This window comes from Onychostoma macrolepis, chromosome 16 (genome assembly GCF_012432095.1).
Source record: "Onychostoma macrolepis isolate SWU-2019 chromosome 16, ASM1243209v1, whole genome shotgun sequence".
Classification (NCBI taxonomy): Eukaryota; Metazoa; Chordata; class Actinopteri; order Cypriniformes; family Cyprinidae; genus Onychostoma; species Onychostoma macrolepis.
The window spans coordinates 18,031,470-18,055,018 of record NC_081170.1 but is presented as its reverse complement, the minus strand read 5'-3'; the positions used below and the strand labels follow the sequence as shown (position 1 = coordinate 18,055,018).

The following is a 23,549-nucleotide window of genomic DNA, read 5'->3' as shown; positions in this document are numbered from 1 at the left end:
AGGGTCAAGAGCCCAACTAAAGCAGACACTGATCTCTAACATGGTTACTTCAATTGAAACAATAAATCAACATCTAAACCTTAGTTAATTCTCAATAAGATCTTCTGTAGATGTCTGACAGAAATAAAGTCAGTCTGGTTATTAATAAGTGGAGCTGGTGATGCTGTTTGTGGTGTTGTTTAATCAGATCTTGAGATTTAATGTATTTCATTTCAGTTGATTTCATCTAAGCATGTGTCTAAAGTCAGTTGTTGTTCTTGTGTTTCTCTTTCTGTCCTGCAGTGTATATCTTATTTTAGTGAACTCAACTAAAATAAGTTCAGAGCACTCATAATTGTTAGTTTTAAAAACTTAAATGTTTTAAGGCAATCAGTTGCCTCAAACGGTTTGAGTTAACCTAACTTGAGTTTTTAAGGCAATCGGTTTACTCAAACGGTTAGAGTTAGCGTGACTTGTCGGGCATCTTATTTAGTGAACTCAACTGAAATAAGTTCAGAGTACTCATAACTGTTAGTTTTAAGAAACTTAAATGTTTTAAGGCAATCAGTTGCCTCAAACGGTTTGAGTTAACCTAACTTGTCAGGTTTTTAAGGCAGTCGGTTTACTCAAATGGTTTGAGTTACCCTAACTTGTTGGGTTTTACAGTGTATGTTCTCAGACTGAGACGCACAGTCTCATGAAGTACAGCTTCCCAACCGTGACTATAACAATGATAAACATGCCAGATAAATAAAAGGTGTATGAACACAGTGCATTAAAATAGACATTGAAATGGGTGAGTCGGTCTCTATAGGACAAACAAAAACCGGACTGACAAGTTGCATTTTTTTTTAACCAGAAGCATTCTTTTCCTTTCACTTTAATCACTTGAGAATATGTGCCGGGACTTTCTGATCAAATAATTCACATTATGTGAAAAGAGCCTGCTAATAAAGTATAACCATAATGATGTGCTTGTGTTTTGCTTTACAGTTTGAAACAGCCTCAGATGTAGATGCACAGTTCCTTGTAGAGGATCACAATTATGGTGTAGAAAAACTATTCGTTTGTGCATTTTGTTCAGTCATTTCTCAGTCGTTTAGTCTTTACTTGATGTGAAGTGCATCAAAGACTACATGAAACAAGTTAAGCTGCGTATTTAGTTTATTTAGTAGAGAAAGTTATGACCTCTTAACCTCTAGATTGTTTACTAGGGCTACGCTGCTCATTAAAATGTACATGTGCCTGTTTCATCTAATGATTCTGAAGATACGTCTGATGAATAAGATGCACTCACGATGATTCAAATATCCATCATAATTTCGATCTGAGCGCTGAAACAATTCTGTCTTCTGTGCAACATTCCCAGTCTAGTGATGGAGAGAGAAAGGAGATATTTTAATGGTGGCCCTTTATTCATGATCAACTTTATATTTTACATTACTTGTTTAGTTAACTGCTGTTTGACAAGACTAACAAACCTGGGAATCCCACCCAAACAGGCCTCTGACATGTTCAGACGGCTGGATTTTATCAAAAATATCTTAATTTGTGTTCCGAAGATGAACGAAGGTCTTACAGGTTTGGAACGACATGAGGGTGAGTAATTAATGACAGAGTTTTCAATTTGGGTGAACTATCCCTTTAAAGCAGGTTCACACAGAAGTTTTTGCGTAGAGCAGTGAAATTGGGAAAATAGCAATGTCGCAAAACATTTTTTTTTGGCCTTTAGCGCAGCCTTTTAGAACACTGCGCAACAGTCAAACATGTCCACCTAGTATGTGTTTACATAGAAAAATACAATGGAAAAACAGCACAGCTGAATGCAAAAATGTGTTCTGCATAAAAGCTTCCTCAGTCATAGGCAAAAAATAATACAAATGAGAAATGTTGATGCTTTATTTCATTTAGTGTCTTTTACAAACATTTTGCCAATTTTCAAAGGACCAGCATGTTTAAGAAATGCTACATAATATTCTCAACATTAATATAAATTCACACAACGAGACCTGAATAGCACAAAATATGGCCAAAACCAGAGCTTTCAGCAACTGTCTTTATTGCAATAACATATCACACACTCACTCACTTGCACACAATAAATACAACTGACATTCAGTATACAATTCAAAAATTTCCTTTCAACAACACACTCTAATGACTGACAGTTGCACGGTCATAAGCAGCATCCATTTCTGAAATTAAACTTCGCCCGCTAAATTGTTGTCACCATACCCATTCTGCAAAAAGAAACAAGACATGACCGTAACAGTCATGTTTATGAAAAAACAGTATGAGGTGTGTCAGAGACTGTTTTGTTTTGGAGATTATTATTTAGGACATTCAAATGGGAGAGTCGGTTGTGTAACACTAGAGCAGGCACCTGTAGAGATCTCACAAAAGCAGGTTCTTTTCATTACACGGTTGTTATTTTAGTTTTGCTTGCTGAAGGCATCCATCAGCCCTGTTTTGGCCCAAACAAACCAAACAGACAAGGTCTCTATGCACAGGACATGTACTGACACCAATACAACATGTCCAACCAAAGGTTTCGCATCTTGGTTGAGCCTCAAAGTAGCAAGACAATTCAAGGACATTGGGAACTACTTAGAAACATGAAACGGATAAACAAGACACCCATAAACTGTCTCAAATGGATTTGAATTGCAACGTGATCACATTTCATGGCATTGTTACATTCCTGTAAAGAGCACATACATTGTTAATGAACAAATCAAGATGTTTACTAACTATTAGCACACCCTTATTAGGCGGTTCGCATGCTAACAATGCTGGAAAACGAGTTTGTAAATAGCGAGGAATCATTTGCTTTCATAAGAATGTTCAAAATGAAGGTGTTATGAGTGAACCTGAATCATACCTGATTTCATTTTTTTTATTTTGTGGCCATAAAACTGAACGATTCCTCGTTATTTAATATTGACCTACATGTTGTTAGCATGCTACATGTTGTTAGCATCCATAACCACTTCTTAATGTCTATCCTTTGAAATTAAATGAATCTTAATATAAAATATCATCAGTCATTGCATCATTAGCTACGAAATAAGCAGGTAAACAAAGTCGATAGAAAACGATAATAGAAGATTTGCTTAAAGGTGCAGATTTGACTAGTTTCAAAGCGATCAGACGGTTTAGTGACTGGCGTCGGTGGCACGTGTTTGGATGGTCACTCTTCTTGGTGGGTTCTGTTCTGTACTGCGATTGGCTATTTGCTCTTGCAGCTGCAGAGCACCTCCACCAATGAAACAGAACGCTGGGCAAACAGGGGCGGAACAATCAACAGTCCCCTCCCACAGCACCCGCAAAGAGTGTGCGTCGTAAAAAGTGAGCCGCCCCTTCTCGAAGTCCAGACACAGTCCGAGGCGAGGTGGTAAGGGGGCAGTGAGGGGGCCGGTAGATGTGTTAGATGCCCCACACTTGGGTAGTAAGATCTTGCCCATGCCCATTGTGAGGAAACAGAATGGAGGAGGACAGTCCTGGGCGTCCTCTGCGCCGCTGTCATGACCACTGTCTGGATCGTACCTACAGAGAGAAATAGAAGGGAAAAAATGAAATCATCAATAATATCGCCTACATAAGTCACCCTGAGTTAGTCAGCTCTTAAACTCCTAAAAGTTTCTCCTCACCGTGGACTTGCCATGTCTTGTGGAAGATGGAACCACTCCTGTAGTTTTGCTTCAATACCCACTCCCACCTACACACAGAGAGCACAACTCGTTTTTAAAATTCACATTTTAGAGATTTTTAGATATATTTTATTATATTAAAATATATTAATACACTAAAAATGCAATTCATAAATATAACTTGAATATACTTCTGTGAACTTGGGATTTTATTTTTATAATTAAAATCAGTTTGTTTTCATTTTATTTTTTATTCTTTTGTGGAATAAATAAATACAAAATTGTCACTGATATAACGAAGAAAAAAAAATTAAATCCTTGAAAATAAAACTTTATTCAGTAATTTGGCTTACGCTTTCATATTACTTCACAGAAAAAAATGAAATATTTAAAATATACTGTATATTATGAATTTTTGCAACAAATCAGCTGTACACTACCACTCAAACGTTTGGGGTGGGGTTGGTAAAATTGTTATATTTTTTGAGTCTCTTATACTTACCAAGGCTAAATTTATTTGATCAAAAATACTGTAAAAACAGTAACGCTGTGAAAAAAATCAATTTAATTTAATATACAATTTAAAATGAATAATAAATTAATAAAATGAATACAAACTTTACTATTTAATATATTTTAAATGTAATTTATTTCTGTGATGCAAAGCTGAATTCTCAGCAGCCATTACTCCACTCTTCAGTGTCACATGATCCTACAGAACTCATTCTAATATCCAAGATTCGGTGCTCAAGAAACATTTTCAATACTGCTGAAAACAGTTGTGCTGCTTAATATTTTGTGTAAACTTTGATACATTTTTTTTAGGATTCTTTGGTGAACAGAAAGTTCAAATGAAGGGCATTTATTTGAAACAGTCATCTTTTGTAACATTATAAATGGCTTGACTGTCACTTCTAATCAATTTAATATACTAATTCCTATGTTGACCTTAACCAGGTAGGATCCAGGCTCCACTGAGCATGCCCAGTAGTGTCGTCCCTGTGTGATGGAAACATCGGCCACAAGAAGGTCAGAGGTGAGGTGACATGAGGTGAGGGCCCGATCTGCAGCCTGCAACAGAGTCATTCCAGGAACACTCCGGGCGTATGTCTGCCCTTTTCCCAGCGCCACCCGCTCCGCATGTAGGCCCCAGCGGGAATCCAGGCAGAACGACAACACTGAGATTGAGGTATGCAGGAGAAATGGAGTGGAGGAGAGGGTTGGAAAGGCCAGGTCATAGGGAGCAGAACACAAATGAAAAGAAGATGAGGGAGTGAACATATAAATAGGAGACGGAAAGAGGGGGGTATGTATGGATAAGCGAAAAAGTGGGAAATGGGATTGGAAATTTGGAGAAAAGAGGGAAACAAAGAGGACAGCAGGAACATTGTACATATTCAAGGACTTTAGGATTCAGAGGAGATCAAGCAGCTGATATATTCCAGTTAAACAGGAATACAAGTCAAAGAAGCAGCAGAGATAACGGGAGCAAAGGAAGGTGGAGAATAACAGGAAACATAAGGAGAAATAATACAGAGAGAAGAGCAAAAACAGAGACATGTCAAAGAGTTGTGGATATGCATGGAGAAATATACTGCTGATAAGAAACCGAAGTAATTGTATGAGAGAAAATGAAAGAGAATGTAATATACATCTAATAGCACAACAAGATCAGGTTCAGTTTGACATAATTGTGATATGAATGGGTAGATAGATAGATAGATAGATAGATAGATAGATAGATAGATAGATAGATAGATAGATAGATAGATAGATAGATAGATAGATAGATAGATAGATAGATAGATAGATAGATAGATAGATAGATAGATAGATAGATAGATAGATAGATAGAACAAATGAGCAAACGAATGACAGATGAGTTGATACAGATAGATGGATGAATGAAGAAGCAAACGAATGAACAAACGAACAAACAATTAATGAATCTGAATGGATGAATGGATGGATAGATGGAAGATAGATTAATGGATCAATGAATCAACGGATAGACGATGAACCTATATGGACGGATGAACAAGTGAGTGAACAAACAGACAAATAAATGCATGGTTGGATGGATAAATGGAAGATGGAAGGATGGAAGGATGAATTGATAAACAAATGAGTCATTCAATAAATAAATGAATAATTGATATAGATGGATAGATGCCAAGTAAACAAACAAAAATGAACAAAAAGACTGATGAATGAATCAATAAATCAATGAATGAATACACTGACGGATGGATAAGTAGAGAATGGATGGAATATCAGTAAATGAATGCATGAAAGAAAAAACATCAATGAATCATTCAATGGATGGACAGACAAGAAAAACAAAAAACAAGTGGATGACAGATAATATAAATTGAATATGTAGAAAAAGTGAGAAAGATGCAAAATAAAAACGAAACATTCAATAATGCAATAAACTGGGGAGCTGGAGAAAAACAAACGTGTCTCTGATATTTTGAAGTAGTTCAGACTGAAGTGTGTTTGTATATTTGTTATCTTACCTGGTGCAGGAGGTGTGTGTAGATACACCTCCTCACTGTACTCTCCAAACCCTGCTTTATTACAGCCTCGAACTCTCAGGACATACACACTGTCCATCTCTAGCTTGTCAATCACTGCACTGGTCCCGCCCACATCATCCAGACGCTGCCATGAACAATGTGAGCCATTACTTCCTGAGCTTCCTTCAGACAAGACTCTGCCCCATAATGCTCCAGCCCCACCCACTTTCCTCTGATACTCTACTGAGTAGTGCCATGCGGGGGCGGAGTCCTGTGGGAGGCGCCAGCACAAATACAGCTGGTCATAGGCCAAGGTCTTTTGAGTGTCAATCACAGGAGCCAATGGGGCTGCAGAAGGAACATAAGGGGTGGGGTTAAATGCAAATTCAAATGCATGTGTATTTAATTATTATATTTGACATAGAAAAGCATGTTTTTATGAAAACCTTGTATAAAGTCCATGCTACTGAGCGCTTTGAGTTCTCTAGAGACGTCCATCTGAAAGTGTCGGAATGAGGGATCAGCAGATAGAGAGAAATGCTGTAGATTTTCTATTGCTTTTACCAGTCTGAGGAGAAAAAAAAAAAGAGATGAAAATCAAGCTTTCTGTATACCAAGTGATCATGTGTAACATAATATTCCCACATTTATGTTGTGTACTTTGAAAATGTTTCTATGGAAACACACAATAGGCTATTGTGGGATTCGTATTTCATAAATGGCCAGATTTGCACAATCACAGCAACCCACACCCACAAACATACACTCTAACCTGTTGTGCGTGACTCTTGCAGCTTGCACAAAGCATGACTGGTCAGTTTCCTTAAGCAGCTCTTGAGTGTATGTGAGCAGCCCTGCGTTTTCCAAAAGACTCTGTTTTTCGGAGAGCTGTGTGTTCAGAGCCCCTGCCCGCTGCCCACGAGCCCCCTCCAGAAACATGGCTAAGGCCCCCTGACGCTCCGCCAGCACACTGCGCAATTCACTCACACACTGATTCAGTTGCTCCTTAGCCACTGCGCTGTTCACCTGAACACAGAGGTATAGAGAATTAACAGGACAAAAAAGGAGATTAGCAAAGCTTGACTGTAAATTTCTTTATATTCTTTTTTTATTACATATTGGAGGAGACCTCTCATTGTGGCTTTTTAAATCTCATAAATATTTTATTAACTTAATATGTACTGTAAACTTTAAAAATTTAATTTATTTTAATTAATTTATATTTTACAATTCGTAGATTAAAATATTTGCATTAAATTAATATTAAATTAACTAATAATAAATATAAAATTCATAACATTTTTCTATAATTCTTACTATCAAACATGTAATTACATATCATTTAATTTTGGTCATCCCCACCATCACATTTTCTCATCATTATTTTTCACAAATAAATTAAGAGTTAATTTGCAAACACAGATAGCTCCATTTTTAACAATTTTCAAAAATCTTGTTTTTTCATTGTGCATTCCAGTTAATCTCAATCAAACTGCAGTCGGGTTATTTTGATTAGGTTAAAAATAATTAAATAATACAGTTAACTAACACAATAAAAACATAATAACATAATAAAAAACATGATTTAAAAAAAAAAAAACTGAGTTATGTGTTTGCAAATAAACTCTTCAAATATTTAAATTATTTTGATTGAAAACACCACTGAAAAAGCAAAGGATCCAAAAAAAAAAACACTTCTCACTTCTTTAAAAATTTTATTTTATCATCAGAATTGTTGGTACCCTTGGTAAATATGATCAAAGAAGGCTGTGAAAATAAATGTGCATTGTTAATCCTTTTGATCTTTTATTTAAAAAAAAAAAAAAAAAAAAAATCACAAAAATCTAAGCTTTCTTTGGAGAATAAGTATTTAAAATGGGGGGGAAATATCATTATGAAATAAATGTTTTTCTCAAATACACGTTGGACAATTATTGGCACCCCTAGAAATTCTTATGAGTAAAATATCTCTGAAGTATATTCCCATTCATATTCACAATTTTGAGCACTCCAGGGTGATTATGAACATGAAATTATCCAGCCATGGCTTCCTGTTTCACATAAATATAAATAGGAGGGAAAACAAAGCCCAAATTCCAAATTAATCATCCATCACAATGAGAAAAACCAAAGAATATATTTCTGATGTGCAGCAAAAGTTAATGGAGCTTCACAAATTAGTGAAGTGGCTTTAGGAAAAGAACTAGAGCAGTGAAAATTCCCATTTCCACCATCAGGGCAATAATTAAGAATTTCCAATCAACAGAAAATGTTACGAAACTGCCTGGAAGAGGATGTGTGTCTATATTGTCCTAATGCACGGTGAGAAGGAGAGTTTGAGTGGCTAAAGACTCTCCAAGGACCACAGCTGGAGAATTGCAGAAAAAGGTTGAGTATCGGGGTCAGAAAACCTTTTTAAAAAAAAATGATCAAACAGCACCTACATCACCACATGTTGTTTGGGAGGGTTTCAAGAAAAAAAAAAAAAAAATGCTTTCACCAAAAAAACAATCTCCAGCATATTCAGTTATCAGACACGACTGGAACTTCAAATGGCACTGGCTTTTATGGTCAGATGTAACTAAAAAAAATGAGCTTTTTAGCAGCAAACACTGAAGATGGGTTTGGTGAACACAGGGATAAAAAGTACCCCATGTGTACGATGAAATATACTGCTGTATTTTGGATGTTGTGGGCCTGTATTTCTGCTGGAGGTCCTGGATATCTTGTTTAGACACATGGCATCATGGATTCTATCAAATACCAACAGATAAAAAAATCAAAAAGTGACTGATTCTGTTAGAAATCTTATAATGAGCCATGTTTGGATCTTCCAACCGTACAATAATCTAAAGACAAACCTTAAAACCAACACAAAAATGGGTCACTGAGCACAAAACCAAGCTTCTGCAGGTCATTCTAGTCCTCTGACCTGAACCCTATAGAAAATGAGTGGGTGAACTGAAGAGAAGAAGCACCAACATGGAGCTGGGAATCTAAAGGGTCTGGAGTGATTCTGGATGAAGGAATGGTCTCCGATCTCTTCTCAGGTGTTCTCTAACCTCATCAGGCATTATAGGAGAAAATTCCTATACTATTTTGGCAAATGGAGGTTTCAAAAAGTATTGAATAAAAAGGTGCCGATAATTGTGGCCAATGTGTATTAGAGAAAAACATTAATTTCATAATGATATTTCCCCCCATTTTAAATTCTTATTATCCAATGAAAGGTTAGATTTTTGTGAATTTTTTAAATAATAGATGAAAAGGATTAACAATGCAGACTAATTTCCACAGCCATCTTTGATCATATTTACCAAGGGTACCAACAATTCTGACCACGTGTGTAGAGTTTTTTTTTTTTTTTTTTTTACATATTTTTACATAAATATCATTAGAAATTAAATATTATCAATAATAATAATAATGGAGATTTACATAATTTCCACAATGAATCATGGTCATCAATGGCATTTAGCCACAAACAAACACACACACACATATACAGTGGGTACGGAAAGTATTCAGACCCCCTTGAATTTTTCACTCTTTGTTATATTGCAGCCATTTGCTAAAATCATTTAAGTTCTTTTTTTTTTCCTCAATGTACACACAGCACCCCATATTGACAGAAAAACACAGAATTGTTGACATTTTTGCAGATTTATTAAAAAAGAAAAACTGAAATATCACATGGTCCTAAGTATTCAGACCCTTTGCTGTGACACTCATATATTTAACTCAGGTGCTGTCCATTTCTTCTGATCATCCTTGAGATGGTTCTACACCTTCATTTGAGTCCAGCTGTGTTTGAATATACTGATTGGACTTGATTAGGAAAGCCACACACCTGTCTATATAAGACCTTACAGCTGACAGTGCATGTCAGAGCAAATGAGAATCATGAGGTCAAAGGAACTGCCTGAAGAGCTCAGAGACAGAATTGTGGCAAGGCACAGATCTGGCCAAGGTTACAAAAAAATTCTGCTGCACTTAAGGTTCCTAAGAGCACAGTGTCCTCCATAATCCTTAAATGGAAAATGTTTGGGACGACCAGAACCCTTCCTAGAGCTGGCCGTCTGGCCAAACTGAGCTATCGGGGGAGAAGAGCCTTGGTCAGAGAGGTAAAGAAGAACCCAAAGATCACTGTGGCTGAGCTCCAGAGATGCAGTCGGGAGATGGGAGAAAGTTGTAGAAAGTCAACCATCACTGCAGCCCTCCACCGGTCGGGGCTTTATGGCAAAGTGGCCCGACGGAAGCCTCTCCTCAGTGCAAGACACATGAAAGCCCGCATGGAGTTTGCTAAAAAACACCTGAATAAGATTCTCTGGTCTGATGAGACCAAGATAGAACTTTTTGGCCTTAATTCTAAGCGGTATGTGTGGAGAAAACCAGGCACTGCTCATCACCTGTCCAATACAGTCCCAACAGTGAAGCATGGTGGTGGCAGCATCATGCTGTGGTGGCAGCATCATGCATTTTTCAGCTGCAGGGACAGGACGACTGGTTGCAATCGAGGGAAAGATGAATGCGCCCAAGTACAGGGATATCCTGGACGAAAACCTTCTCCAGAGTGCTCAGGACCTCAGACTGGGCCGAAGGTTTACCTTCCAACAAGACAATGACCATAAGCACACAGCTAAAATAACGAAGGAGTGGCTTCACAACAACTCCGTGAATGTTCTTGAATGGCCCAGCCAGAGCCCTGACTTAAACCCAATTGAGCATCTCTGGAGAGACCTAAAAATGGCTGTCCACCAACGTTTACCATCCAACCTGACAGAACTGGAGAGGATCTGCAAGGAGGAATGGCAGAGGATCCCCAAATCCAGGTGTGAAAAACTTGTTGCATCTTTCACAAAAAGACTCATGGCTGTATTAGATCAAAAGGGTGCTTCTACTAAATACTGAGCAAAGGGTCTGAATACTTAGGACCATGTGATATTTCAGTTTTTCTTTTTTAATAAATCTGCAAAAATGTCAACAATTCAGTTTTTCTGTCAATATGGGGTGCTGTGTGTACATTAATGAGGAAAAAAAATGAACTTAAATGATTTTAGCAAATGGCTGCAATATAACAAAGAGTGAAAAATTTAAGGGGGTCTGAATACTTTCCGTACCCACTGTATATACATATATATTTTTTTTTTTGGAATATGTGAATACAGTGGAAAAATCACTCCCCACTCCATTTCCACACCACTCTTATTACCTGAGATAAAGAAGTGTCTCACAAACACTGAAAGTATAATTAAAACACCAGAGCTGTGTACCTCAGTCTGAGCGATGCCGCTCTCTACTTGGGTGATCTGTGCCTGTACAGACTCCTGATTGGCCAAGATGTAGTTCATCTCCTTGGTCATCTTCTCCTGTGATTTCACAACATGGAGAATGATGAGTTATGTTAAACACCGACAACACCGTAGAGCTTCTGCTAGAGCTGCCTAGTCATTGAGAGGAAATCCTCTCCTCTCTGCCCTTGATCATTCAGAGCTGTGCAGGGCTAGAGCTTAGAAAGATTAGCCCAAATAACCATTTTAAACAGGAAAGAAGGGCATGTTGGGCATATTTATAATGTTTACAGTCTAAAGACTATGGAGCACATAAGGATTAATGTCAGGAATGGATACCTTGAGAGTTTGGTAAGCCAGCGCAATAGGCATGATTTTGTGTCCACTGTGGGCTCGACGGAGTTTACAAAGTGGGCATAACAAACGCTGACATGACCTGCAGTAAAACTGCAACCTCTCCTGCTCGTGCTCCACACACACTAATACCTGCATGTGAGTGAGAGAGAGAGAGAGAAAGGAAGAGAAGGAAGAGAAATGGGCAAGGAATAAGACAGAGAGAGGAAATGAGTTTAAGAGGAACTTTTGAGACACTTTTATCCAAAGTGACTTACAAATGAGGACAATAGAAGCAATCTAATAATAACAGTAATATTGTGAAATATTATTACAGATTAAATTAAATGTTTTCTATTACAGTATATTTTAAAATATAATTTATTCCTGTGATGGCAAAGCTGAATTTTCAGCAGGTGTTACTGCAGTCTTCAGTATCACGTGATCCTTCAGAAATCATTTTTGCAGGATTCTTTGATAAATAGAAAGTTCAAAAGAAGAGCATTTATTTGAAATACAAATCTTTTGTAACATTATAAATGTTTCATCAATTGAATGCATCACTGCTGGTTTCTTTTCAAAAAATCCTTTGAACAGTAATGTATATGGCTGGTCAATTTCTTCAAAACACTGGAAGGTGGGGGAAAAAAAGTGGAACCTGAATGTCAACACAGGAATTTATGGTTTGACTCAAAGACTCTCTCTCTTTATGTACAGTATGTGGTACTATGTGTTGATCCTCATTTAGAACAGTCCCATGTGCTTTTACCTTGGGTCTGAAGTTGTGTGTGGGCAGGATGTGTTCGTGTTGGGCTCGCGGTGTGCCCCAGGGGTGGTACAGCTTGAAGCACTCGTTACAGAAGTTGGACCTGCAGTCAGCACAGCCTTTGGTGGCCTCCAGAGCCTGAGGAGGTTTGCAGAACTGACACATGACTGCCATGCTGCCGAGACTCACGGTGTGTCTGTACCTGCACACGTGAACAAAAAAAGACATCAGTCATCTAGTGTGCATTCGAAATGAATAACATTAGTATAATCTGAAAAGTAAACACACATGGCTTGGGTTACATGTTTGCATGCTTGGTCAATTTTATTATATATTTGTATGTGCACATACATTATAACGTGTGTAGGTGGTGTATTGCATATATACAGTGAGGAAAATAAGTATTTGAACACCCTGCTATTTTGCAAGTTCTCCCACTTAGAAATCATGGAGGGGTCTGAAATTGTCATCGTAGGTGCATGTCCACTGTGAGAGACATAATCTAAAAAAAAAAAAATCCAGAAATCACAATGTATGATTTTTTAACTATTTATTTGTATGATACAGCTGCAAATAAGTATTTGAACACCTGAGAAAATCAATGTTAATATTTGGTACAGTAGCCTTTGTTTGCAATTACAGAGGTCAAACGTTTCCTGTAGTTTTTCACCAGGTTTGCACACACTGCAGGAGGGATTTTGGCCTCCTCCACACAGATCTTCTCTAGATCAGTCAGGTTTCTGGCCTGTCGCTGAGAAACACGGAGTTTGAGCTCCTCCAAAGATTCTCTATTGGGTTTAGGTCTGGAGACTGGCTAGGCCACGCCAGAACCTTGATATGCTTCTTACAGAGCCACTCCTTGGTTATCCTGGCTGTGTGCTTGGTCATTGTCATGTTGGAAGACCCAGCCTCGACCCATCTTCAATGCTCTAACTGAGGGAAGGAGGTTGTTCCCAAAACTCTCAATACATGGCCCCGGTCATCCTCTCCTTAATACAGTGCAGTCGCCCTGTCCCATGTGCAGAAAAACACCCCCAAAGCATGATGCTACCACCCCCATGCTTCACAGTAGGGATGGTGTTCTTGGGATGGTACTCATCATTCTTCTTCCTCCAAACACGTTTAGTGGAATTATGACCAAAAAGTTCTATTTTGGTCTCATCTGACCACATGACTTTCTCCCATGACTCCTCTGGATCATCCAAATGGTCATTGGCAAACTTAAGTCGGGCTGGACATGTGCTGGTTTAAGCAGGGGAACCTTCCGTGCCATGCATGATTTCAAACCATGACGTCTTAGTGTATTACCAACAGTAACCTTGGAAACGGTGGTCCCAGCTCTTTTCAGGTCATTGACCAGCTCCTCCCGTGTAGTTCTGGGCTGATTTCTCACCTTTCTTAGGATCACTGAGACCCCACGAGGTGAGATCTTGCATGGAGCCCCAGTCCGAGGGAGATTGACAGTCATGTTTAGCTTCTTCCATTTTCTAATGATTGCTCCAACAGTGGACCTTTTTCACCAAGCTGCTTGGCAATTTCCCGTAGCCCTTTCCAGCCTTGTGGAGGTGTACAATTTTGTCTCTAGTGTCTTTGGACAGCTCTTTGGTCTTAGCCATGTTAGTAGTTGGATTCTTACTGATTGTATGGGGTGGACAGGTGTCTTTATGCAGCTAACGACCTCAAACAGGTGCATCTAATTTAGGATAATAAATGGAGTGGAGGTGGACATTTTAAAGGCAGACTAACAGGTCTTTGAGGGTCAGAATTCTAGCTGATAGACAGGTGTTCAAATACTTATTTGCAGCTCTATTATACAAATAAATAGTTAAAAAATCATACATTGTGATTTCTGGATTTTTTTTTTTAGATTATGTCTCTCACAGTGGACATGCACCTACGATGACAATTTCAGACCCCTCCATGATTTCTAAGTGGGAGAACTTGCAAAATAGCAGGGTGTTCAAATACTTATTTTCCTCACTGTAGATGCATCTCAGCTGTCCAAAGCATTCAGATCCCCAGTTTTCTCACAATTTCAACAATGTTCAACCTCAAGTGTTCACCCTCGATGTGAGAGGAGAGACTGATATATTACCTACCATTAGATTTTATTTACTTTATTTATTATAGTGTTAAAATGAACATCATGTCCTTATTTAAATAGTTTAACAATCTAACATACATATTTTAAATGTCTTTTTAATGTTTTGTTTTGTTTTTTGTTTTTACATTCCATAACACATCTTGTGCCAGACACGATCAGTCACGTACAAAGCTCCACACATGACATGCCGAAGAAAAAAACAGATCTTGTTGCTATGATTTAAGAAAAAGTTCACAGGACTTATTAATCTGTGTCCATGTTGTACTCATTTGTTTCCTCAACGAAATCATGGCCACGCTATACTAATTCATTCTTTTAATGTATTTCAATTTTAATTAACAAAAAATTTTGATTAACTCAAGCATCTGAACAATAATAATAATAATTGGTCACATCACATTGACATCACAGTGTTACAATGACAAACCTGATGTGTTGCAACTAAATGAATCATGTTTTAAAATATGCTGATGCAATTTACATAGAATAAAGACAAAATTTCGGTCACATAAAGCCAAATACTTGGAATAAATTGCATAACTGGTTTTATGTTACTTTTATGGAGGTTTTTTTATTATTTTGGAGCTCGACAGACCCAGTTCACTCTCATTATATGGTTAATGTATTCTTCAAACATTTCTCGTTTGTGTTCCATGGAGTTATGCAGGTTTTGAATCACATTTTCATTTTTGAGTTAAATATTTTTTCTCTTGCTTTTGAAAGCTATAACTGAACCTACACAGTGTTATGGTGGTCTTGAAAGCTTAAGGATAATTGCTTGTGCACATTTTTACTGGAGTTCAGAATGGGAGCCATGCATGCTCTTTACTGGAAGGAAGAAACAAAATATTTTTCTGTCTCCTCCTTTTCTCGACTTCATTTTGCTTTGTCATTAAGGTGATTTCATTGGTCCACGTACTCTGTGAGCTATCAATCTCTTCGGTGATGTGCCCGATGAATAGATGCAAGTTGAGAACATCTCAAGTGTTCAAAACCAGCAGAACAACATTTCTGCATTGTACAGCACAGTTACTGGAATTCAATTTTCATGTAGCACGAGTTAAGAAAAGCAGGAATTCTGTGGAAGTATGTTTGCGTGTGAGAGAGAGAAAGAGAGAGACCTCTCCACGATGCGCTCCAGCGTGAGGTTTCTCAGACAGTCTGCAAGCCCTCTCTCTCCCAGCTCCACATCTTTTCTGCAGGTGGGACAGGGGAACAGCATGATCACAGGCGGGGTGTCTTTACGCCTGCGTCCTGGATGTGTCCCACACACTGCACAAAAAGAGAGAGAGATACAGTTCGAAAAAGCTGTTTCCAACATTAAAGTTTCTTTAAGCCCCAATAAATCTAAGCCAGGAAGAAGAAAGGAAAAGCTAATCAATGCAGAAAGAGAACAGAATCCAGAGGCCCGCTGTGTGCTGACACATTCAGAATCAGCCCATCACGACGGCTGCTACACCTGCAAAGTGCTGCACAGATGCAATACATCTGAATGATACAGTAACATCTATAAACTTCTGCACTGAGCTAAAACTATGCTGTTATGTCAACATTTTAAATGCTCTTTTAATGTTTTTAAAAATACGTTGTTTAATTAAATAACAAATATTATATATATATATATATATATATATATATAATTATAACATAAATAAATAAATTGACAAGCTGTCAGGATTTACTGAACTTGTTAAAATTAGTTTAGTAAATAAAAAGCAATATAACTATTCAAACTATTTTATAAATCATATTTAATCGAAACTATACTGTTATGTCAACATTTGAAATGTTATTTAAATGTTTTTAAAAATATATGTAAAGTTTAAATTAAATAACCAAATCATTTAAAAATAATTATTATATTTATAAAAAAAAATAATAATTAAATTGGCACTCTGTCGTGTTTTATTAAACTTAATACAATTATTTTAGTAACTAAAAAGCAATATAATTATTCAAACTATTTTATAAATAATATTTAATCTAATTAAGACAAATAATATATAAATTGTACTTACTAAATAATAAGCAAATAATTTATTTTAGCTAAAATTATTTGATTGTGGGAGAATAAAAGGACCACAAAGAGACACAAGAGTGTAAAATTAGCTGTCAGAGTCACTAAGACTTTTTTTATTTGGATAAAAAATTAATACTTTTTTTCGGCAAGGTTGCATTAAATTGATTCAAATTTTCAGTAAAGACTTTTGCATAGTTCTATTTCAAATAAATGTTGTTCTTTTGAACCATCTGTTCATCAAATAATCCTGAAAAAAATATCATGCTTTTCTCAAAGATATTAAGCAGCGCAACTGTTTTCAACATTGATAATAAGAAGAAATGTTTCTTGAGCACCAAGTCAGAATATTAGAATGATTTCTGAATGATCATGTGACACTGAAGACTGGAGTAATGATGCTGAAAATTCAGCTTTACCATCACAGGAATGAATTACATTTTAAAACATATTAAAATAGAATATATATTCACAATATTACAATGTTTACTGTATTTTGGATCAAATAAATGCAGCCTTGGTGAGCAAAACATTAAAAAGTCTTACCGACCCCAAACTTTTCAATCGTAGTAGTGTACAGTTTAGTGTTCATTATAAAAATACTTGAGCGACCAATTGATTGACAAATCAGAATCAAGCTTTCCAAAAGGCCATTTAATAAAATGTCAGTACTCTTGATTTTGATCTCGGTGTCTGTTAATGAACACACAAACCTGTTCTTATCACCCGGTCTAGACGGTCTGTTTTGGGTGGAGGCCGGCGAGCCTGTCGGGGAGAGCGTGTGATGGGGCTTGAGGTGGGTGTGTTGGGCTCTGGGGGGAGTTCGGGTGGAGGGTATCCTCTCTGAACCAAGACTTCTGCTGCACACAGCACACACACGCTGTGCATACAAGGCAACACTATCGGCTGCTTCACCATCTCCTCACACACCGGACAGTGTAGCTCTCGCTCTATGCTCTTCATATTGGACTAGACAGAGAAAGAGAAAGTGTTAAATAAACAACTAGCAGAAGAAAACATGCAATCAAACAAGCAAGCACTTTACATTATAGGTTATGTTGATATTTATATACATGATCATAGCCATATATCCTGACAAAAAAAAATACTTAACTTGATGTTATTTGTGTAATTTCATGGTTTTATTTTTTTTATTTATTTATTTATTTATTTTTTTTTGAAGCACTGTAGATTTTAAAGATGTTATATTTGGAGTTGATTTTTTTTTATATTCCATTTTAATAATTGAAATTTATTATGGACTGTGCTATGGACTGAGTTTTTGTAAGGTAAACAAAATGGAAATAGGTTAGTCAGAACTCATAAAGGTCAAACATTTGCATATCAAGACAAAGATCAATGCATATCAAACATCAACACACACAAACAACCATATTCAAACATTTCAAATGGCAGAGAGTTGAAGAGTGTCACTCCTCAAACTCGAAAAACTTGATATTGGCTTCTGTAATAAAGATCAAGGTTACATAAATCTTGTTTATTTACATTCCAACCACCTGAGCTTCATGTAGGGAAGTAAACATTTTAATTATTTTTCCAAATTGATCATACCCATAAAACAAGCATAATATAATTCTACACAGTGGGATCTAAATGAAAGAAATGATAATAGAGTTCAACACTTCTTGAAGCAGATTCATTTTCTTTACAGGGGAACTGATTTTGAATTCTAACTTATAAACCTTTAAAGACAGACTTACTGTGAGCTCCGAGTTTGTTAATTGATGGTTTGTGGTTTTGTTAAAGCTGTCAGTCCACGTAATTTCAACTCATTCTTTAAATAATCATGTTTAACAGTGGAATATCTGGTGAAAAACTGCATTATGATTGTTTTTACGTTCATTAACATCAGTTCTTCACTAGCACACAGTCTTGTACCTTTGTTTTTTTTTCGGTTTTTCGATATTTTTTGCTTCGAATCAAATGCAAAGAAAATGCTAACACACTCATCCTAGCAGACAGTTGCTCAGCTAGTTTAGCTTAGCAAGAAGATCTTGAAGCCAGCCTTTCATAAACCCCTCTAAACCATGCAGCCTGGGAGACCAGAAAATCAATTTTTGGCTATTTTAAGCCGTTTTGTGTTCAGCTTCTGGCCATTACTTTCCCCACTGCTGACAGCATATACATTTCATTTTGTCAATAAGCCATTCAAACAATTAAATTCGCCTATCCGTCTTTTATCCGTGCACGTGCCCCTCACGCAGGCGTTTCCTCTCGAGGCCTCCTCGCTCTTGCATCCCGTCTCTATGGCAACATGCATCCTGTCGATCGACAGTGAAAAGGCCTTTTACCTTTTCTTGGATTTAAAAAGCCTTCTCTATTTTTCCTCCAAGTCATTGAATCAATTGATATTTTGTATCAACATCTGATATGCGTCAATACGATTCTAAGGTGGACTAAATGCGCCGGTATATTCAATCTTAAATTAACGGTGAAATAAATACGCGCATTCTGTTATATAGCCTATTAGGCCCACACGAGTGAAAGCAAATGCATCATATAATATCAGCGGGAAATCAGCCGTGGCCTACACGCGTGTCAGTAAGAAGAAAATGATGAAAAATACAGCCACTCGCTTTCTGCTTACAGGTGTTTTCCCTACATTCCGAGGAAATTATATGCATGCTCTCCATAAAGAATGGGGTGTTTATTTATTTTAGCGATATTTTACATTTGGCTATGAAAAACACTAAAATGTCCCATTTCTTAGAAAGATGACGTGCGTTCGTGTGTTAAATAACAGCCGCATGCAAATCACAGATAATGTGCAAATATGTGGGTTTTGACGATGCAAATGTAGCTACTTACGCTGATGCGCACGAGAGCGTCCATTATAGATGTAAAGGTTTGCAACTCCGCATCTGCCATTGCTGGAACTATGCCGGTGGTTAAATTAATATCAAATGAAATAACGCTATTATCGAGCTCCCTTTTCTATTTATAGAATCATTAAAAACAACTAACAGCTTATTAAGATCAGGACACCGCGAAATAAACCGAAATGGTGGTACCTGCGACTGAAATTGACGGCTATAAGACGAACCTTTAAGTTATAATGATATTATTTGTGTATAATGTATATCTGAGAGGTCCAATTTAACGCAGTCCATGTTGATTTAGGGGTTTTCCAACAGTGCTTGCTGTGGTCTGTTCTGACGGATCTTGAACCATCCATGTAGCCTAGTCGATGGATGTTGTGAGCTGTTCGGGGGGAGATCAGTCTGAGCATGCGCAGGGATGCTGAGCGCGCAGTCGCTTGGGTTCCAGTCGAGGGTGGAACAATATAATATAGCCTAATATAATATAACAGCGTTTATTTTTAAAACGTGTGTATTTTGTTGCTTTGATTTGGTTGTTGTTTTTTACATGAATATATTTATGCAGGTCTACACACTGTTTGTTTGTACGTGTTTCAAGACAATTATCTTCTAAAGGTTTAACGAAAAATCCATTCCAGGGACAAATAGCCTATCCCCCCTTAATAAAAATATGTATGCCTTATGTGGCTATGACTGTACCGCTCGCTTCTGTCCACTAGATGGCGCTGCAGGCCTGTGGAGGAGTTCGCGCTTGGCACAGTTTTTAGACGTTAGCGTCGCGTCATCTTTGCTCTGCTGGCCCTGGGACTGAAAAGAGAGCATTTAAACCTGTCTCTTCACCTTACAGCTGTCAAATATGGGTGAGTGTAGCTTTTATATTAATTATTCGGGATAAATCAAGTTCTGTCTAATGGCTAGTTTGCACGCATGAATATGAAATAGCACAGATAGCTCACCAGTGGGCTCGCTGGAAGTTTTTAGCCCTTATCGAAAAATAGTTGCCTGCTGCAGGTTGTCATTTAAATCACTTTGAAAACATTAGCAGTGTGTTGAAATGTGGTTGTTTCGTCCCTTGTGTTTGAGAAAAAAGCACAAAAGATTGTACAGTCTGAAACCCGTTTAGCCCGCCGCTAACCCATGCTACAACAGTTCATACATTTACAATCGTCGTCGGTACGGTATTTGTAGAAAAGGCTAAAGAACACGAATAATAACATATTCTAGCGGACGCTTATTATTTATATAGCAAATAACCACTAATATAAATAAAAGATGAAAATTGTAGCTGCAGTGTTTGTTTCCACACGGAACGTTTTGAAGAGCGTACACTGACGTGTCAAAAAATCTTGCAGATTTGCCTGTTTTGGAATGGATCCATAACACGATTTCCCCTTGACGTTTGTTTGTTTGCCTTCGTTCTTGTATATTAATGTTTATTTTCTGTAGAACAATAGATGATCAAAGTTGTTTTTTTTTATCGCTCTCTGCTCTCGTTGCCGATCAGAATTCTTCCGTAATGAACACTTCCGTCGCGGAACCAATGTCAACATTATTCGCCAAAAACAATTCGCTTATTTTTTCAGAATTCTTTCTTAATATAATTGATTAAAATGCATTTCAAATAAGTTAAAATGTAATCTTAGTGCAACTTTAATTAAACATTTTTAAATAAATAATATGAATGAAATGTATATATTGTAATGAATTATAATATGATTGGTAATAATATTCTTTGATTTTTAGACTGGTGCTTCCACGCACTCTTTCATCCGGTCTTTCTCTCTGTTTTTATAGCGGTGAACACAAGCACGTCCCTGGTGTTGTCCAGTCTGCTGTCAGTGCTGGTGTTTGCAGGAATGCAGATGTTCAGTCGGCAGCTGGGCTCTTCAGAGTGGCTGACCATACTGGGGGGCTTCCTGGGATCCGTGCTGTTTGTCTGCTCTCTTACTGTATCCTTCTGCTGCTTTGTCATGCATACAGCCCTAGTTTGTGTAACCTCAGCATTATTTAAGTGTTGCGCATCTGTTTTCTGTTAGTTCTTTAACCCGCAATTACAGGCTTTCAATAACCTGGAGAGCCTTGTCTTTGGCAAAGGCTTCCAAGCCAAAATCTTCCCAGAGAGTAAGTGTGAGAAAGAATATGCATAAGACTGTTTATAAACCATATGTTGTACTGATATTGTCTGGTGTATCCTCTTCCGAGCTTACAGAAAGTTCAGATGAATACACTATACACTACCATTCAATAGTTTGGGCTCAAGAATTTTTTTTTCTCTTTTTTCTGAAAGAAATTAATACGGTTATTAATCAAGGACATATTAAATTGATCAAAAGTTACAGTAAAAACATTTGATGTTGCAAAAGATTTCCATTAAAAAAACACTTCAAAGAATCCTGATAAAATGCACCACAGTTTACACAAAAATATTAGCCAGCACAACTGTTTTCAACATTAATAATAAGAATTGTTTCTCGAGCACCACATCAGCATATTATTATGATTTCTGAAGGATCATGTGACACTGAAGACTGGAGTAGCGACTGCTGAAAATGAAAACAGGAATAAATTATATTTTAAAATATATTCAAACAGCAAAACTGTTATTTTAACTGTAATAACTATAATAATATTTCACAATACTACTGTTTTTGTGATCAAATAAATGCAGTCCTGAAAAGCATAAGATACTTAAAATCTCACCAACCCCAAACGTTTGAACAGTTGCATTTTAATAACGAACAAACTATACAAATTTAATCAATTCTGACTGATTTTATTAAAATTAATATCTGTACTTGTCTGAAAAAGATCTCATCTCTCTCCTTAGTTGCCTTGTGCCTGTGCCTCTCTCTGTTCGCGTCTGGTTTGGTGCATCGTGTGTGCGTGACAACGTGGTAAGTTGGACAATATTACTTATGTTTATAGTAACTGATTACCACAGGAAACCCACTTCACCTTTATAATCTTCATGTCTAATTGGCCACTGTTTGTTTGTTCTATCTTTCTCTGTCCTCTCTCATATAGCCTGATCTTCTCTGTTTTCGCACTGTACTACATCAACAAAGTGTCAGCCGCTCTTTACCAGGCAGCACCTGCTCCAACTCCCGCCAAACCCACCAGCAAGGGCAAAAGGAAGAACTGAAGTGCTTACCTCATCCCGTCACTAACGCAGTAACCCATTCAGCTTCCAGATCGCAGTGTGCTGAAGCTACAAAATCTGATGTGATTGCCAACAGCAGACCTTTTTTATCCATTCCATTCACACTGAAATATAACTAAACACATTTGGTCATACCAGTCATAGATGTGTGATTTTTGGTTTTGTTTACAATATATTTTTGTTTAAGGGGTTTGTTATTAAAAGTTGATGAAACAATACATGTGCCATGTTGCTTCCTTTCCTGTTGTTAGACTCCAGATGACTAAAGGTGCAGTCACATTTATCGTTGCTCAGCAAAACATCACAGGCAAAATCCGGTCAGAAATAGGAATCCGTTAACTCAGGAGACTCATAAGGATGCGTAAAAGCTTCCCATGCAGACATGGAGCTAAATTTTGTGACCACACCTTAACCCGCAAAGTGTTTTCATTGTTCTGGGTTCTCCACCCTTTGTGTATGCTAAACCATGTTGGCTAACTGCCGAAGGCCTCACAATGCATCCTGGGACTCTCAGCTGACTCAGTCCTGGAACTGACCCTGCAAAAACAAAACAAAAATTCCAATCATTGTCAACTTTCTATTTAATCTACTCAGTCCTTAAAGGACAAACTGCAGATAATTATTAAATTGGCATGGAATTAAAAAGATGGGCCTCAACCAAATATTTGTTCAATGTGTTTCCATTTAAACCAGATAGTTGTGAAACTGCTGAAAGAGTTCTGCAGGCTGTATGAACACCAGCACTGAATTTTCAAAACTCATCTATTTTTACAGCAGAGTTTCTGTGGGTTTTCAAAAGGTCTTAGAAAGTCCAAATTCATCCTTAGACAAATTAAGGCCTAAAAAGGTCTTAAATTCAGTTATGCCATTAAATGTTGAATGCACTTTTC

The 23,549-nt window shown here is 37.2% G+C and overlaps 2 protein-coding genes across 5 annotated transcripts; one reads left to right on the top strand and one right to left on the bottom strand.

Moving 5' to 3' along the window:
- Window positions 1-1,864: 1,864 nt before the first annotated feature.
- Window positions 1,865-20,075, bottom strand: trim46a (tripartite motif containing 46a). 4 transcript variants are annotated; one of them, XM_058747417.1, is made up of 12 exons: window positions 19,489-20,075; window positions 17,373-17,628; window positions 15,764-15,914; window positions 12,542-12,740; window positions 11,779-11,925; window positions 11,422-11,517; window positions 6,921-7,174; window positions 6,595-6,716; window positions 6,149-6,496; window positions 4,578-4,807; window positions 3,630-3,697; window positions 1,865-3,525 (listed from the first exon to the last, which is right to left on the bottom strand). In XM_058747417.1, the coding sequence occupies exons 1-12, from the start codon at window positions 19,546-19,548 to the stop codon at window positions 3,135-3,137; spliced, it is 2,322 nt and encodes a 773-aa protein (XP_058603400.1). In that variant the 5' UTR covers window positions 19,549-20,075; the 3' UTR covers window positions 1,865-3,134. The 4 variants fall into 4 exon arrangements, with proteins under 4 accessions (XP_058603400.1, XP_058603402.1, XP_058603399.1 ...); XM_058747419.1 differs by having other exon boundaries at window positions 19,724-20,075; XM_058747416.1 differs by lacking the exon at window positions 19,489-20,075 and adding an exon at window positions 18,559-19,477.
- A 125-nt stretch (window positions 20,076-20,200) lies between these two features.
- krtcap2 (keratinocyte associated protein 2) lies at window positions 20,201-22,877 on the top strand. Its single transcript, XM_058747420.1, has 5 exons — window positions 20,201-20,359; window positions 21,294-21,448; window positions 21,557-21,620; window positions 22,327-22,393; window positions 22,524-22,877. Exons 1-5 carry the CDS (start codon window positions 20,356-20,358, stop codon window positions 22,639-22,641), a joined length of 408 nt encoding a protein of 135 aa, XP_058603403.1. The 5' UTR covers window positions 20,201-20,355; the 3' UTR covers window positions 22,642-22,877.
- The last annotated feature ends 672 nt before the right edge of the window (window positions 22,878-23,549 follow it).